This window comes from Castanea sativa, chromosome 5 (assembly GCF_040712315.1).
Source record: "Castanea sativa cultivar Marrone di Chiusa Pesio chromosome 5, ASM4071231v1".
In the NCBI taxonomy this organism is placed as follows: Eukaryota; Viridiplantae; Streptophyta; class Magnoliopsida; order Fagales; family Fagaceae; genus Castanea; species Castanea sativa.
Genome location: NC_134017.1, coordinates 63280822 through 63299025, shown reverse-complemented (window position 1 = coordinate 63299025; position 18204 = coordinate 63280822). Strand labels below are relative to the sequence as shown.

Sequence of the window (18204 nt, the reverse complement as noted above, 5' to 3'; positions counted from 1 at the left end):
TGTTTCATTCCTTTCTAATTATGTCTTCTATTCATGTGCTATTAATTTTGAGTCCAAATCTTCTATTCCACTCTTTCTGTTCTACTATATACTCCACAAATAAAAATATATCACATGTCCATCTAATTTATTAAATGTTAAATTTATGCCTTTTATTATTTCAATTACCTAAATATGATGGGTTATTTATTTTAGGAAATTGAAATAATAGAAGGCATAAATTTAGCATTTAATAAATTAGATGGACATGTGGCATGTTTTTATTTGTAAAGTATATAGAGGAGCAGGAAGAGTGGAATAGAATATTCGGACTCGTTAATTTCTACCGTAAACTTTTATTTTTATATTTTATTTATTAATTTTATAAAAAACGTTAATTAAAAAAAAAAAAAAAGAACAGAAAGAAAATTAAATGTGCATTCTATCCAAACAGTACCTAAGAGAGATTCGTCACGACGACTGTCAGAACCTGATCAGCAAACCCATCAGAGATGGTGAGGTTTCTTTAGTCCCGGAGTGTCCACAAGCTGCTATGTTGGAATTTGGTATTATAGAGCTGCAGAGAACAACCTGTAGTGTGGGTTTCAAATAGAACAACGTGGTACTCCATGTCAAAGATCAAAACAAACCCATCTGGTCCACAAATATTGGAATTTTGTTGCCATTTACCATTAGATATCTAACATTTTCGTTAGTTGTCACTGTTTAAAAGAATGTAGGAAACTAGCATCTCGAGTTTTATAAACTCGAGATCCAAGAAAAAATCGAGCTTTTAAAACTCGATTTGCAGTGGTCGGCAATACCATTACGTGGACAAATTTTCCACGTGTAGCCACGTAGAAATCGAGTTTATAAGACTCGAAATCTACACGCCCATTTTCAAACCCCTCGCTGAAACAATCACACTCTCTCAACCTCACTCAAACACTCACACTCTCTCAATCTCTCAAACGCTCTCTCTGAAACACTCTCACTAAAAATTCAAACACTCTCCCTCAAACACCCAAAGCAGTCACCCTCAACCCCTCGGCGTTCAACGGAAATCACCCTCACCCTCAAACGGTCTCCTCTTTCCTCACAACCGGCTTCAGGCGATCCTTCAACGGAAGTTTGCAGGTATGTTTTTGAGCTTTTTAAATAATTATTCCATCTGGGTTTTGCCAAGTGTTTGGGTTTGATAATGTCTGTTGTTAGTGCTTTAGTTTTTCTTGTTAGTGTAAGATTTAAGTTAGACGAATTTGGTTTGTTACTTGTTGTATGATTTGGGTTGCTGGCATATTCTGTTTTCTTGTTGGTTTGTTACTACATGCATTGTATTTTCAATCAACTTGGTGTTAGTTTTGGGGTATATTGTTGGTAAAGTGGTTGTGGCAGTATGTGTTAAAAGTAAATGTATATGGAAGAGGGCAATGGATTTTAAAGTATAGCACCACTTGGGGAACTGGCGTTCGGGCAAGGTTAGGCAATCCTGTTGAGTGGGTTTGTGATAGCATATTATAGAGAATGGGACAATTTTGAACGTTTTATCATAAATGATGTTAGTGATGGATCTAAAATTCATCTTTGGCATGATTTGTGGAATGGTCAGACTACTTTAAAGGAGAGCTATCCCAATCTTTTTCTAATCACTAGAGATACAAAGCCCAGAGTGGCAGACTATATAAAGTTCAGAAATGATCAATTTTATTGGAATCTTCTATTCATAGTGTTGCATGATTGGGAAGTAGAATCTATGGCACAATTATTGGAAGATATATATGAAATAAAGTTTCAACATGGGGAAGGTAGATAAATTAAAGTGGATCTCATTGAAAACAAGGCTTCCAAGTGATGAGCTACTATAAAATATTGGAGGAAGAGGTATAGCTTTGCCTTTGCAGAGAAGTTGAAAGCTTAAGTACCGTGAGGGGTGGCTTTCTTCTCGTAGTGTGCAGCATTAAGGAAGGACATTGACAATAGATAATTTAAGGAAGCAAGGGGTAGTTATTGTAGTTTAGTGTTTTATGTGTAAAAGCCATGGAGAGAATGTGAATAATCTCTTCTTACATTGTATGGTAGCTTGGGAGTTGTGATCTATGGTCTTCTTCTTGTTTGGTGTCTCTTGGGTAATGCCTTATTCTGTGATGGAGAAGTCATCATGTTGGACAGGGCATTTTGGCAAGGGGAGTAACGGGGGGATCTGTGAAGTTGTTCCTTTTATATCTAATGTGGTGTCTTTGGAGGGAAAGGAATGCACGTTGCTTTGAGGGGCAAGAGTTACACATGTTGAAATTGAAATACCTATTTTTGAAGACCTTATACAAATGGACTTCAACATGTCCTCTTGTCTTCTATAGCAAACTTTCTAGAGTTCCCAGATACCTTGCGCTTTCATTTGTTTATTAGTTTGCTTTGCTGCCTGTATACATCAGTGTACTTTGGTAGCACCACTCTGCTTTATTAATGAATTATTTACTATAAAAAATAAACAAATTAAAAAAAAAATTCTCCAAATCTACCATACTCCTCATATCCTGAAACCAAATAACAAGGCCCCCACCATAACCCCATTCATTACCTTTTTTATTTTCATTATTAGAATGATTAATAAAAGTGAAAGCGGATCACCTGACCTCAAGACTCTAACTACTAAAGAAACCAGAGGCAGCCATTAATTAACATTGAAAACCTCACATAAAAATGCAAGAGAGAAACCATTTCTTCCATTTTCCATCAAAACCAAACCTTCATAGCAAATAAGTTAAACAATCCCAATAAACATGATCGAAAGCTTTTTTAATATCCAACTGATGAATAACTTATGGGGTATGACTTATGATTTACCATCCAGATATTTGTCAGCCACAAAGATGGAATCTAAAATCTGTGTACCCTCAACAGATGCATTTTGTGAAACAGCCTTTTGAGTCCATTGTCTAATACTTCGGCCAGCACTTTTCACACACTTCCAACAAAACCAACTGACCAAAATCACTAATGTTTTGAGCTCTAGACATCATTGAGTAAAGGAGCAATTAAGTGCTTCTCATATATATATATATATATATATATATATATATATATATATATATATATATATATATATATGTCATAATTTTTTCCAAGAACATTATAATATCTACTTTAACATTATTGCATAGTGAAACCGTAGGGTCTTAGAGTTCTATCACCACATACACCTTAGAGCCCCTAACAACTCTTCCATATCAAATGCTCTCTCTAACCTTCCCTTATCCTCCTCATCAATAGATAAAAAAATGCAAACCATCCATCCTCAATCTCCAATCAACATATACATTTGTAAAGGTTATAATAGAAACAAAAAAATCTCATCCTTCACTTCTGTCTTCTCATAGAAATTACAACTTCAACCCTAAATTCCATAACAAAATTAGCTCTTTTGAGAGAATTTGGACTCAAAAAATTGTGTTATTATTCCCCTCATTAATCCATACTAACTAGATTTCTACAACCATGAAATTAACTCAAAGTTAACAAGTATATCTAACTTAGCTTTAAGGCCCTCTATAGTTGACCACTTTTCAAGAAATAACACACTCCCTCTTCCTTCAGATCTAGATCGTGAATCTCAACCAACACGCTACTCTTTTAACACTTACTCGCCAAAAGCCAGCTTATTCAATATAATCATCATCCTTCTTCAAATCCTTCAAATTTTTTTGGCAAGCATATAATATGGATAATCTTGGAACTCATAAGTCATAACCTAAGAAACATGAACACGGATGCAACATGAGGCATGATGACATAGCAATTCTTGAAAAAATAGGACACAACATGGTGGGGACACAAAATTGATTAATAAGTGTGTGTGTGTGTGCGCGAGCGCATGTGTAGGTATATTTTACATATTTTTAGGCATATTTATGTTTATTTTACGTATTCTAACTGAGTAACCACAAAGGTGTTTGAAAACATATCCAAAAAAATTCAACTAAAAGTAACAGTTAAAAATATGCAATTAAGTGCTCTACTAAAAACAATAATTGAAAACAAGCAACTAACTCTTCTTCTACATTATTTAATAACATAACATTAACAACAACATAGTAATAATGATAAAATAAATGTAACTATGTTTGAAGTTTTAACTTTTAACAATGATGTTTAACAAATGAAAGCAGCCTGCTTAGAGAAAGGGGCCAAAGCCCCAACACACTGTCGTTCCCCCAGAGTTCAGTTAGTAAGACGAAGCAATTTAAAAAATAAAAATAAAAATAAAAAAGCCTTCATGGATAAGAGAAAGGGTCAAAGGCTGCCATACTTGACCAAGAGAGAAAGAGCAAAGAAATTATAATTCCAGCAGCATTGATGACCACCAATTTATGTCACCGGTGTTCAATCGGGTGAGAGAACAAGCATTAGAGGAGTTTGATCAAGTGAGACAATAACCATTAGAGCGAGATCGAGACATGGGCGAGAAGAGAGAGAGAAGGCTGATAGAGTTCATTCTAAACTAGAAAATGAGAAAAGAGAGAAAGCAGAAGAGCTTTCATTATTTCCCCTTTTTTCTTTTCTTTTGAAAAAATGTTAGAAAAATTTATTCATTAACTTAAAAGGAATGGACATCATGCTAAAACATCAGAAACCAAGAGGTATGTCTTCTAACCAATAACATTACAACAAGACCTACCATGTAAATCCATCAGCTTGGCCACTCTATTCCCATTTGAATGCAAAAAATCAAACTCCCAAGTACACTAATAGATGGAATCAACAATGGTTATACAAGACATCAGTGGCCGTAATGTATTGTGTGTAAATATTTTCATATAGGAAGAGTTTATGAATCATAAAATATAGTGTGCTTATTGTATTGTAAAAAACATATGCTTTAAAATGTTATTTTTTGAATTTTTTTATACTTTTATTTGAATCTAACAAGTTGTTACACTTGTTTTTATCACTAAATTATTAGGTTACTTAATTTAGCCTAATAAAATAACATGTCCGTAAGTTTTTTTTTTTTCCCCCCTACAAAATTTGGACTACATACTTACACTTCACTTTCATATTTGAAAACTTCTTTTCTATACTATGAATAAGGTACATAATTTTTTTCACCATGAATTCTTAGTTAATTTTTAATTAATAAAATTACTGTTACCCAAAAAAATTTAACTGATTTTCCATTCTTTTTTGCAACCCATCATGTCAAAATCAACTACAAAGGCTTTAATTATATCAGCAAAAATCCTATTCAAATTAGAATTTTCAAACTGAAATGGAAACTATAGTGGTGAATCTTTGGTATTTTTGAGTCTCCCATATTATGAAAATTTCTTAGTATACTAGGCAAGATAATTCTAACTACTCTTTAAGTTTAACAGACAACATCTGTTAGACTGTCACACTGCTGTCTTCAGAAGATTAAACAAATCTCTTTGGATTCAAACTTTACCTTAACAATTTGACAATCACCTTAATCTATTCAGTTCATCATGTTGAGCTTGGTTTTCCGGTATACAGATGGGTGCTTTGGTGTCATAAAACAGAGTTTGAGTTTCAAGGGCATCATAACATCAAAACACATTTCAATTATAAGTATCCAAAAACTCTTGTTTTAGCATTCCCATTTAAATCATTCCTCCCTTTGTCCCAACTAGTTTTTTTCTGTATTCCATTTTGAGATGTTGCAATATATAGTCTTATTTTGAATGGGGATCTATCTCATGTTTAGTCACATTTCCTTGCATGTAGAATAGCATTCCTTTGCCCCCACACTATTAATGATCTCACAGTTGAGTATCTGAATGTTTGCAATATGGAGCCTCGGATTGATGACAAGCCACAGGTCTTGCACCCTGGTCCACTTGACGAGTCATTGTTGACGCGACAACGATATCATCGATCAGAGGACATTTGGAATGGCGAGGTGAAATATCTAGTTCTAACAATCGCTTTAATTTTTACGTTGTTTTTGACTTTTAGTTAGCAAGTTCTTTCAAAACACAATTTGTAGTTGTAATAACCGCTATAATTTTTATGGATTTTGCAGGACCCGGGCCCACTTACGTGCCGTGGTCGCACTAAGGAGATGGCAAGCATTCAAATGGAAGATAATCGGGTGATTGACATTATCAAGTTGCTAAGGCTGGAAGGATTGTTTAGGGCCCCTTCCAGAGAGATAGATCATTGCCTAATTTTGGCCCTAGTTGAGCGATGGCGGCCGGAGCCGCATACGTTCCATCTTCCACATGGTGAGATGTCAATCACCCTACAAGATGTGGAGGTCATTTTCGGACTTCCTATAGACAGTGAGGTCTTGGTTGGGCCGACTGCTGTGGTGGATGGGGATTGGCGAGATCTGTGCATGGAGTTGCTTGGTTTTACTCCGGCGAATGACAACAAAACTTTGGTGGGGCAAAGAATTCTCATCAGCCGCCTTGTTCACGCCATTGCAGTGCCACTGCCTCATGACGCAACGGAGATGCAGATACACCAGTATGCTCGGTGCTATATTTTAGCGCTGCTAGGGGATAAGCTTTTCATGGACAAGTCGGGAGATAGGGTGCATTTGATGTTCTTGGCGTTCCTGCGTGACCTTTGTGATCCGCTACAGTATAGTTGGGGTAGTGGTTGCTTGGCCTGGTTGTACAGAGAGTTGTGTCGGGCAAGCGAGAAAGGGGCATCGCAGATTGGTGGGGTGTGCACATTGGTCCAGTATTGGGCATGGGCAAGGTTGCCATTCTTGTGCCCGAGGATAGAGCCCCCACCTGGATGTGATTATGGCCCATGGCCATATGCTCCACTTGCATTTAAGTAAGTATTTTTCTAATATTGTGTGTGCAATGTACTCTTCTTAGTAACTATAACATGGGTATTATCTTATCTTATGTTATTCGCTTCTAACTGTAGGTGGGTGCGGGTGCCAAGCTCGAAGAGTAGGCCATCCGGCATGGCCTTGATCCACTATCGCGAGCAATTAGTTAGAATTCAGCCGGACCAAGTATGGCAAACAAAAATTTTGTTTGGTTATGTTAATTTTCCTTAAGAATATGATTGTTTCATCCTTTTGTTTTAATTTTTGTTTTTCCCTTTATCTATGTATTCTCCCTTGTTTTAATAAACTTGATGTTATGATAATTGTTTTTTGTTTCTATTGTAGATTGTGTGGCAGCCATACGAGGCAGACTTCGGCCACCTTCCTGACTTTTGCGTTGCAGGGAGGGATACGTGGACGGCAAGGGTGCCACTTGTGTGTTTTTGCATAGTAGAGATACACCACCCAGATCGTGTCCTTCGTCAGTTTGGGTTGGCGCAAGAGCGACCCGACCATGTTGTGTACGATGAAAGACTGCATAGAATAGACTTGCGTGGGAAGGTGGAGAAGAATTGGAGGGAGGAGCATGGACCGTATATCCTTACATGGGATGAGAGACGACAACGACTTTTCCATGCACCTCCTCAGACTAGTGAGATGCCTCGCGATCATGACTATTACCGCTGGTACCGTCCAGTCACTCGAAAGTATGTCGACCGCAACAGCGCAAAATTAGATATATCGGTAATGTGTTCTAATTAGATATATCTTAGTTGAGTGTTTAGGTAGATTAATAAGTACTATATTATCCATTCTACAATTGATACGTAAATGTCTCAAATCTAATTGTACTGGTTCTTTCTCGGTTTCAGATTGAAAGCCATTTAGCGCTGTTGGAGATGCTTCCTGTAGGCAGCCGAGCCCACAACCATGTCCGACGTGTCCTAAATGATCTGGCTGGGCTTGGTGGTGGTCCTGCACCAAATGGAGAGGCAAACAATGGGCATGAAACTGAATCAGCAGATATTGCAACCCCAAGCACAAGCGCAGCACCTGTACGTACACCGACCCGTGCTACTGCAGCTAGGGGCCGTGGTGGGCCTGCTACAGCAAGCCCAAGCACAAGCGCAACTAGGGGCCATGGTCGGCCTGCTACAGCAAGCCGAAGGACAAGTGCAGCTAGGGGCCGTGGTCAGTGTGCAACAACTGCTCGGGTTGTAAGTAGTCCTGAGATACCTGCACCCATCCCGCACGCATCTCTCCAGCCTGAGGTCCCTCCACCCATGGTAGATGCATCTCCTCAGCCCAAGGTCCCTTCACCCACCCCACCTTCACAGCCCAGTTTCGATCTCGGTATTCATTCTCAGTTGACCCCTATGCACCCCGGATCACCCTCAAACCCATCCACCAGCTCCAGTGCACCCACTTTGCCCATAGACCCACCCCGTACTGAACCCATGTCAATGATCCCCACTCCTGGCCTGTACATAGAGCATCATTACCCACCTACGTCATCCTCATCTGACCCTCTAGGACCTCCAGTTGGGATTGACACTCTTCAGCCAGATACTGATGTACCGGACGAGCATCCCCTTCATCAGCCCTCACCCCCACGAGGTCGACTGCAACGTGCTAGAAGAGCTCCCACTTGTGGGACAGGTGGACACAAAATAGGACACAAAGGCAGCTCTATGGTACGATACCATTAATTACAATGTATAGGCCTATTTTGCAGTTCACACACCTTATCATTTCACCAAATATTGATTGTATGCATCTAATGTCTTTGCAGCACGATGATGAGCCTAAGGATGATGCCCCGCAGCCTCCTCCCCCGCCCAAACATTACACGAGGGTTAAAAAACGCAAAATTGGTGAACCTTGAAAAAGAGGTTTGTTACAGAGGTAATGTCTAAGTCTCGGGATGTAAATGCAGTAAATTGGCAGGAACTCCTACTGGTCAATTAAAGTCTCGTGATGTAAACCATGAAGTTTTAATGCTTTCTTTTTCCTGCAATTGGTGGACAGGCTCTTGAACCCTTAGCACAGCTGATGGAGACTGCCTAATTTTTAATTTGAACACCTTCTTGGTAAGATTTTGAGCCCCTTTCATTGGTTTAAATTTATTATAAAATAATAATGTCCTCTTTATGGTATAGGAAATCATGATCATGATGTGTGTTTAGTGGTCATTGGCTGGTTTCTCAGTAAATATATGGGCAAGAATTAGTTAAATTATAAATGAGTAAGTAGTAACTACAGACAATATGGAATAAAATATACTGCGCTGAACTAATTTGTCACTGCTTGTTCCTGCGTTGAAAATGGCAAATTTTTATGTAGCCTTGACAATATGACTGATTGGTAAATGTATGATAATAAGTTCCCTGCAGTTTTTGCTGGCCAATTACTTCTTTAGAATAAAATATTTAAAAACATTTTTTAATTTTTAAATAAAGATATCCTGTCTATGAAAAGAGTTGGGGCATGCATCTGTAAAAGACCAATATTTTTTTCTCTGAATTTTAGTATTGTAATAAAAGAAAAGGGTAGAACTTCAAGGACCATTCCAATTACTCCAAAATATAAATAAAATAGAACTTATGTGAACTGTATAAATGGCATAAAACGTTTTGGTCTTAAGTGTTGTAATAAAGTTTTGGAGTCTAATCTCCAAAAGACTCCAAAACTTTTGGAGTTGTATATAAAAAAAAAGATTTAAGAATCTGTGAAATTTTTTTTTTGGAGTCTGATGTATGTTGTTCTATCAATCCTATTAATAATTTTTGCACTAAAGGGAAAAAAAATCTTGATGGAGGAAGTAAAATCAGGAAACAAGAATGCAACGAGGAAACTAAAATGGAGACTGCAACCAATTTGCATTTGTTGGATGGCTGATTTCAATTTTGTATGCTATCCTTTATAATGTGGTGGTTTAAATGATGTTTTTGTCAGAATTTTGTTCATTGAGGTCATTAAAATGGAGGCTTGTACTTGAGGGAAGTCACTTCTCCCCTATAAGGAAAACTAAGACATCCTGCATCAGAATATCAACATGATCAATTGAAAATCTATTTTTAGAGTCCTATGTCCAAATCCTTTTGTCAGGTTCTTTAAAAAGGCAATGATATCTTCCTTATATGCTCTACACCATGATAATACATTCCCAAAAGCTTAAGCTGTAAATGAATGGCTAGATTTCTCTAATTAACATTTTATTTTTCCTTATCTCCTGCATTAAAGCTTGAATATGATCGATTGAAAATTTATCATTAGAGTCCTATTTCCAAATCCTTTTGCCAGGTTCTTTGAAAATACAATTAGATTTTCCTTTTATGCTCTACACCATGATAACAAGTGTTCCCAAAATCTTAAGCTTTGAATAAATGGTGAGATTTCTCTGATCCATCATTTTCTTTTTACCTAAATCTTACTCTCACCAATAAAGTCTTCATATTTTATGTCACTCTCTAGTTCCATTGGAGTTTATTTATAGCCTTATAACCCTTGTAACAAGAGATAACTACCAGCTTGAGTAAGTTCCCTCAAGTACTCTTGACTTTATTGCCTCTAAACTGAACTATTTTCTTATATGCTAGATCTCAATAAATATTTTTAATGTGTCTCCTTATGCACCATAAACCATTATTACCTTCTACACTTTTCCAATATCAGTACGGTGTGAATTATTTGTGTGGTATGAATGATTTGACAACCAATCCCGCATGCTTTAAATTAGAAAGCTAACAAATTTGGGTTGACTTTCAGATTATTATACGTGTTTTCAAATCATATTTGACGAGATTGAGCCCCAAGTTTCTGGGATCACATTCAAATCATATTTGACGAGATTTGCAGTTCCTTCAGCAGAGAGTGGATCTAAGAGTAACTTATACTACTCTTTTAATGCTGGAGGAGTACATTTTATCATGTTGGGGGCATATGTTGACTATAACAGTACTGGTAACTGATACTGTCACTTCTATAAATATATAAACCAAAACCACCCAGTATGTTATTTTTTAGATTGTTTTGTGTGACTGGAGTTTTTCAATTAATCTTCTTTCAGGTGCTCAATATGCTTGGCTAAAGAAAGATTTAGATCTAGTGGACCGCACTGTAACCCCTTGGCTGGTAGCTGCATGGCATCCACCATGGTATAACGCTATTCTTCACACTATCAGGAATTTGAATGCATGAGGCAGGAAATGGAAGCAATTTTGTATCAATATGGTGTTGATATTATTTTTTCTGGACATGTAAGTCAAACTTTATCCTATCCTACACTCATTGATTAGAGAGCATGTGATTGTAATCATTTAACATTTTTAGGTGCTTATTTATCAGAGGTAAAGAATTTGATGTTAAATAATTGTCCTTTTCCGCCTTCCAAAGTATTGCTTAGTTTACTTCTGTTTTGTTATTTATAACAATTATCACTCAAAATGGAGCATCAATGGCCATTTGCATAAATCAGTAGACATGTGGTGGTCTGTCCTGTATTTATGATATGATTGAGTGGATAGATATAAGGAGAACTGGAAAATACCTTAAATATTTCAAAAAAGAAATTTTCTTCTATATTGAATGAAGTGCAACATATTTTCTGCTTTGCAGGTGCATGCTTATGAGCGAATGAATAGAGTTTATAACTATACATTGGATCCATGTGGGCCTGTCTATATAATAGTTGGAGATGGTGGCAATATTGAGCAAGTTGATGTTGATTTTGCTGATGACCCTGGAAAGTGTCCTTCAGCTGGAGATAACACACCTGAATTTGGAGGGGTATGTCATTTGAATTTTTCTTCTGGTCCTGCTAAAGGGCAGTTTTGTTGGAACAAGCAACCAGACTGGAGTGCATATAGAGAAAGCAGCTTTGGGCATGGAATACTTGAGGTACAATCCTAGCCTGTCACATTATGTACTTTTCCGGTATTCCTCTCCTAGGTTTGACAACTCATACCCAAATTTTTATCCCTACTGCCTAATCCTAGTGCTACTTGGGATTATACTGGGGACATCTATAAAATTTAGTTACTTATTTGCCCTTAATGTAGAGTTGAATTTTCTAACTCAAAAATGTTATTTGAGCTCCAGTGGAAATCAATTTGTTCCTTCTGTTTATACAGTTTTTGTGTATCAGTTTCCTACTACCATTCTCTACATGGCCCCATTTAAGTTTATTGTAAAATATGGGGTTCTCAAGACTCTAGATGTACACCTCACACTTCATTGACCTAGCCCTTCTTTTAAATGATCCCCAGTAACATGAGTACTCATTGGTTCAGTCAATAAATAGCAATATGTTTATCATGAATGGTAGTAAGCCTAAAGTCTAAGCTCGCCTTGGATGGGTAACTTATGTTAAGGATCTTCTCTTTTATAAATCAACTAAATGGGGCTGCTTTCTTGACCACGAGTGATTATGAGGTTCAACTTTTGTTTTTTACGTTTGGAAAATGTATTCTTATAATAAAAAAGAGGGGTGTTTGGAACATGTATGTTGTGCATGCAAACCTTTGATAATTCTAAGCACATCATCCAGTCTGCAGTGGCTCAAATGAAAAGTTTACAGATTTTTTATCTAATTAAAAACAGAAAATGCTCAAAAAAATGAAGAGCATGTTGGTTTACATTTCCATTATGATCTTTTATGACATCTGCCTTCATATACTTACCGTTCTTAGTTCCTACTCCCCTCATTAATTGCCTTTCTATTTCTTAATGCAGGTTATGAATTCTACATATGCTTTATGGACTTGGCATAGGAATCAAGATGTATATAATGAAGATAGCCACGGTGATCAAATATACATCGTGCGACGACGAATTGTGCTCTAAAACTTTAAAAGTGATTTCTTCGTTCAACTTTAAACTTTATCAAACTGTTAAATTTTTTCTCTTTTCATCAAGCGAAGTAAAAATTCTGTTCACACAATAAATGTGTAGGTCATTATAGAGTGCAACATAAAACAATAGATACGAAAGCATAATTGTTTATCGGGGGCCAAAAAAAAGAAGTATGCTGAAATATCTTTTATCATTTTTCTATTCATTTAAGTTGTTTTTGATGAATGGCCTCATTTTGGCCATTGATGGTAACCTTTTGCTGGCGGCAAAGTTCCCTGGCAGTTAAAGAAGGCCGGCGAATAATGCATTCTTAATTCTTTTTTTTTTTTTTTGTACCTAGCAGCCAAGCACCCTTCACTGGGAAAGGGATACTTCCACAATGAATTTGTCAGCCACCAGCAAAAAGTGTCACTAAAAGATTTTGCCTAAAGGGCTTGTGCATTTCTTGCCATAAATTTCTGATGGGGGGGGGGGGGGGGGACTTATAGTGACAAATGCCATTGCTAAATAATGTAGTCAGTAAATGCATGGAGCTCATTATATCTCTCTCACTTGCAGCCCTCTATCGCGCAGGCTCCAAGCTCTCTCCCTCCCTCTCCATCACTCTCTGAGGCATGTTTTCACCACCACTCTCTATTAGTAAGCTCTCTCGCTCTCTCATGGAAAAATTTTGTGTTAATAACAAAACGTTTCTAATTTCAAATTTTGTTCTCTCAGATATTCTCTCTCTACTCATTACTCATAAGGGCTCTCTCTCTCTCTCTCTGCCACTCAGGTAATCCCTTCTTTTTGCCTATAATCCCAGGTCTATTCTTCTTCTTTTTTAAATCTATATTAGAATGATGATTTTTTTTTCCTTTTTCGAAGCTTAATGGGGTCGTTAGGCTCATGCTCTTTTGCCCTTTTTTAAGAGGTAATTGATGCAAAACCATACGAAAATTGCTTGGATTTTTTTTGTAATATTTGTATAGTGCATCCTGTGTCTTGCCTTCTTTCATTAGCATTCACCACTCTTTATCTTGGTGAGAAGTTTTACAGTGTTCATGTTTCTTAAAATTTGTTCACTGCTGTTTCAGAAAGTGGATTATCCTTTGGAGTTGGATATTTATGATCTGTGTTCGGATGATCTCCGCAAAAAATTGGAAGCTCCTCGCAAGGTTTTTGCTTGCCCTTGGCTTTGATGAACTTTAAAGTTACATCTCCATTTCAAAAATATTTGATTGCTTGGTTGTGTTGGACATTTTCATGTATATTTTTTATAATTTAGATCCTAAGGGACGAGGAAGGTAAAAAGCTTGGTTTGAAAGCTAGCGAAAAGAGCTCTAGGCAGAAGACAATGATGTCAAGATGTCTGATGCAGAGGTACACAACCTATCCATACAAACACCCAAACATGTATCTCTTTCTCATTACAAAATTATCTCATGTCTCTTCTTGGCACACAGGGATCATCAAATAGAAGTGGTGAACCATCTATAGCTACATCTGAAGAAGGTATCAACCTAAAATGTCCATGTTAGCTGAAATTAGGGAGTCTACTGTAGATTTCATGTGAGTTTTTGGAAGTCCAGTGCATGTGGTCCCTCCTTTTCACTGTTTGACTAATACTAAAATGCAGGTGTTCCATCCGATAGCGGAACACAAATGACTGGAATTTATGATTTGGTTGTGTGTTGACCCACAAGGGTAGGAGTGCTGATTCGGGACATTATGTTGCTTGGGTCAAGCAAGAAAGTGGTCGATTTTCTAGACTTGACTATTTAGTACTTCCATGTACTTACTACCTCATGTGCATAGGATGTTGGGATGTCTACACTAGATAACCTAAAGAATTACAAAAAATGTGAACTACAATCGATGAAATCTACAATAGAAAGAGTATTAAGGATATAGAACATAGAAAAAGTGAACATAGGCTGTTAGGAACCGCTAGCTATGTGGGGATCATCATAGCTGTATATGGTTTTTAAATTTAGTGGCAGGAGACAGGAGCCAGTAGGTTAGGAACTTATCTAGATTGCCCTACGTTGCCTCAACTGATGGTCGTAAAGAAGACTTTTCCTACCGCAAATGCTTGGATAGCTTCATCAAGGGAAAGTATCCAGATGTTGCTGAAACATTCAAGAGAAGAACAATACTCCAGAGGAAACTGAGAATGAAAATAGGCAGTAAGTCCAAGGAGGGGGGGGGGGGGTTCTAATTTATGTTAATTGTAAATCTTTTAGCTTGCCTCCCTCATCATGTAAGTAGTTACAAACAATTCCCGTCATCTACTATTCTGATTTGTATATGTACTGGGCACATTTTGTAGTTTACTTCCAGCTCGTCCACAACAAAATCAAAACTGAAGCGTGCTTCCATCTCAGTTGCTCATTTTTCATACAAGAGCGGATCTTATTTACCCTGTAGTTAGCTTATTTGGTAGTTTGTAACCTATACTGTGTGTATAACTTACTAATAAAAAAAGAAGAGAGATATGTGGGTTGAATTAGCATTAGTTTAGATAAATTCTTTGTTGGGCTGTATTGGTTTCTTAAACTATAGTTTTTCCACTTCCAGTGCTTTAAGTGGAATACATAATTCTCAACTTTTTTTGTTTTGACTCGAGTTGGCATCAATGTTCCTATCCCAGTTCCTTTGCCGTTCTTCTCATTTACCTTGTTGTAAGGCATCTTTTGCGAGCGATCTCAATTTCTATGGTAAAATATCTTCCTTCCTTTGATCTGTAACTACATTTTTTTTTCTTTCACTGTAGTGGTTACTTGTATTTAATTGATTTTTTTATTATTTAATTTTCAGGCAAGGCTGGTGTTAATTTTTTCACCCAAATCAAAACAGTCACTCAGCAATGGAAGGATTTGCCAAGCGGCACTGGAGCTAATCTGGCAATGCCAACTTCTAAAGTGTAATAATTTATGTTAATACTTAAGAGTTTCTATTCCAGAACTTATTGTGAACTGTCCAATAAATTAATAACAAGATGGTCTTTCTTCTAAAGCTTGTGCTCAGTGGTGAAATCATATAACTTTTTCAAGGGAGACCATGGTTGTATATTGATGTTAAAATTTTTGAAGTTAATCACTTGTCTGAATAATAATAAAATTTTGACAATTTAAGGTCTATTGACAAGGCAATAAAATTCAAAAGCAAATTTTAACCATCATGTTTGATTAGCAAACTTGACAGAAATAACAAGCCAAACCAAATTGATTTTTTTGTTCTCTTCCTCTTTTTTATTAAGAAATCACATTGCCTAATATTAGGATTTGTTCATAATTGCAAGTTATCTCATATATTCGCTGCCAAACGACAAGAGAAATTTGACATATACAATTTCAAGTTCTTGGAACTCGAAAATTATCGATGCAACTACAACTCTAAAGTGGTGGTTTTTAAAAGTTTTGTTCAGATCCATTTGCACAATTGATTACCTACATGACCAGAGTGTCCCATTCCATCTGTTGCCTATAATGCGAGTGCAATAATTTCTGGATTATGTTGTATTTTAGTGGACTATATTTAAGTTCAATCAAGACATCCTCTGCTTTAGCCAAGAGAGAGAAAGAGTCTCTATGATTGAATTCAGGAAAATAATTTCAATACAAGAGGTCTGTAATGCAAAGAAGCTTGCGTGTAAATTGCACACTTCCCTCAGTCCCTGTAGCAACCAGGCTACCCCCACAGAAATAAGAAAAAAACAATCTTTACTATTTTAATCGATTAATGATCAGGACATGTGACTTCTTGAGGTAAACAAAATATCACTTAATGGACCATTCTAAGCATTATCATGTGTTTCATGATGACTTACCTCTATAGCTAGGAGCTATTGGGATGCTTCTATGTTTTGGTTTCATTTTTCTGTTACAGCTGGTTTATGATCATATTGGTTTATTATTATTTTTTAAATGTCTAAAATTAAACAGGGTTCAGGCCTTGATCTTGTCACCAACAAGAGAATTGGCATCTCAGACAGAGAAGGTGATATTGGCAATGGGTAATTTCATAAGTATTAAAGTACATGCATGCATTGGAGGCAAGAGTGTGGGTGATGATATCAGAAAGCTAGAATTAGGCCATCAGGTGGTGTCTGGAACTCCAGGTAGAGTTTGTGACATGATCAAAAGGAGAACACTGAAAACTACACACATCAAATTGTTAATTTTTGTAAGTTTATGTTTTGTGATCCCTAACCTTACTCTTTTAACTCTCCTCTCTCTCTCTCTCTCTCTCTCTCTCTCTCTAAGTAAATTCTCTCTTGGTATTGTCTTTTGTTTTCCACCATCTCAGCTGGACTGGGTACTTATCTGTTAAGCTTCAATTTCAGTTTCAGGACACATTAAATTCAGTATGTTCCAGTATACGCCGCTGTTTATCTTATTGTTAGACTAAAACCTCTTTTAAGAATTTCAATTACAGCATAAGATGATACATAATTCATTTTTGACAACAATTCCATAATTCATTGTCTCTGAAAATGGCTATTTGACATTTGCAGGGTGTTGCAATAAACTTTGTCAAAAGGGATGATATTAAAATCCTACGAGCCATTGAGCAGTACTACAGTACTCAGATTGTGCAAAATGCCTATGAATGTTGCTGATCTAATATAAGTTTTGCTGGCCGTCTTGTGTGTTGATGCATCACAGTTGTGCGGTTTAGACCATAATTTTCACCAAGCACTTATAATTCTTGCAAACACTAATACAAGTACACCTTTTCATAACATACCAACAACGAACAGCAGGGAAAAAATGAGCAAGTGATTTCATATAAACTTAGCCAAAAGTAATGAACAATTCATCTTTAGATTTGCAAAAGGTGCACGTACAATAGGATCATTTGCCCTCACGATCTAGCACATTTTGTAGGTTCACAAAACGTGTAGACATCAACAACAACGTTGAATGTTCGTAGGTAGAAATTTTTGGAAGTCATCATTGCTTGAATCTGAGAAGTCTGAAATGTCACTTTCATCATCTAACGCAGTAATTTCATTAATAGACTTCATGGCTCGCTCTTGCGCCTTCCCCTTTAGATGCTTCCTAGCTTTTTGGACTGCATGAAAACGGTCTAGCCGCCTTTGCATTTGATTGTTCTCTTGTTCAAGACAAGCAAGTATGTTGGCAGGTTCAGCTCTAGGTAACTCGGCTGAGCGTGCCTTAGGAACTCGTAACCCGTGCCATCGACAATACACCTCCAACTCACACCTCTTCTCGTATAGGGTTGACCATGGTGGTTCTGCTACGGTGAACTCCATTGCGGTGGTATCTGTACTTAGTTTTGTAGGTTTGCCGACCATGATGTGGCCAACGCTTCCAAGACTCTCGTACGTGTATATTGGCATATTAACAAAATCTCTCTTCTTTCCAACCCATTTCCCTCCATAGTGGTCTGTGTATGTTTGTAGTTGTTGATCTGCTGGAACTTGTGATGATTCATTTGTTGAAGTAGATTGAAACTTGTTTCTACATGTACGAGATGATGTTGAGGCGTTGCGACTCATAGCTTACTCAACCTACAAAGTTAGTGGTGTAGGAATAAGAAAAGAATTGTGGTACATTTAT

At 37.0% G+C, this 18204-nt stretch overlaps 1 protein-coding gene, 3 long non-coding RNA genes and 1 pseudogene across 4 annotated transcripts; all 5 read left to right on the top strand.

Moving 5' to 3' along the window:
* The first annotated feature begins 6674 nt into the window (after window positions 1–6674).
* On the top strand, window positions 6675–7385 carry LOC142634116 (uncharacterized). The gene is made up of 3 exons (XR_012844045.1): window positions 6675–6783; window positions 6880–6970; window positions 7130–7385. It is a non-coding gene; the product is annotated as an uncharacterized LOC142634116 (long non-coding RNA).
* A 970-nt stretch (window positions 7386–8355) lies between these two features.
* LOC142635944 (uncharacterized) lies at window positions 8356–8842 on the top strand. Its single transcript, XR_012844217.1, has 3 exons — window positions 8356–8478; window positions 8577–8689; window positions 8813–8842. It is a non-coding gene; the product is annotated as an uncharacterized LOC142635944 (long non-coding RNA).
* A 922-nt stretch (window positions 8843–9764) lies between these two features.
* On the top strand, window positions 9765–12023 carry LOC142635591 (purple acid phosphatase 23-like). The gene is made up of 5 exons (XM_075809731.1): window positions 9765–9774; window positions 10553–10747; window positions 10854–10918; window positions 11402–11683; window positions 11931–12023. Exons 1-5 carry the CDS (start codon window positions 9765–9767, stop codon window positions 12021–12023), a joined length of 645 nt encoding a protein of 214 aa, XP_075665846.1.
* A 1089-nt stretch (window positions 12024–13112) lies between these two features.
* LOC142633237 (uncharacterized) lies at window positions 13113–13566 on the top strand. Its single transcript, XR_012843849.1, has 3 exons — window positions 13113–13276; window positions 13355–13412; window positions 13505–13566. It is a non-coding gene; the product is annotated as an uncharacterized LOC142633237 (long non-coding RNA).
* A 114-nt stretch (window positions 13567–13680) lies between these two features.
* LOC142635590 (ubiquitin carboxyl-terminal hydrolase 6-like) lies at window positions 13681–14790 on the top strand (annotated as a pseudogene).
* Window positions 14791–18204: the final 3414 nt, after the last annotated feature.

Bases quoted from the DNA above. Each gene is read 5' to 3' on its own strand.
- LOC142635591 (XM_075809731.1), top strand. The intron at 10,748-10,853 runs GTAACTGATACT...ATCTTCTTTCAG, and splicing joins TGTTGACTATAACAGTACTG to GTGCTCAATATGCTTGGCTA. The intron at 10,919-11,401 runs GTAGCTGCATGG...TCTGCTTTGCAG, and splicing joins GCACTGTAACCCCTTGGCTG to GTGCATGCTTATGAGCGAAT.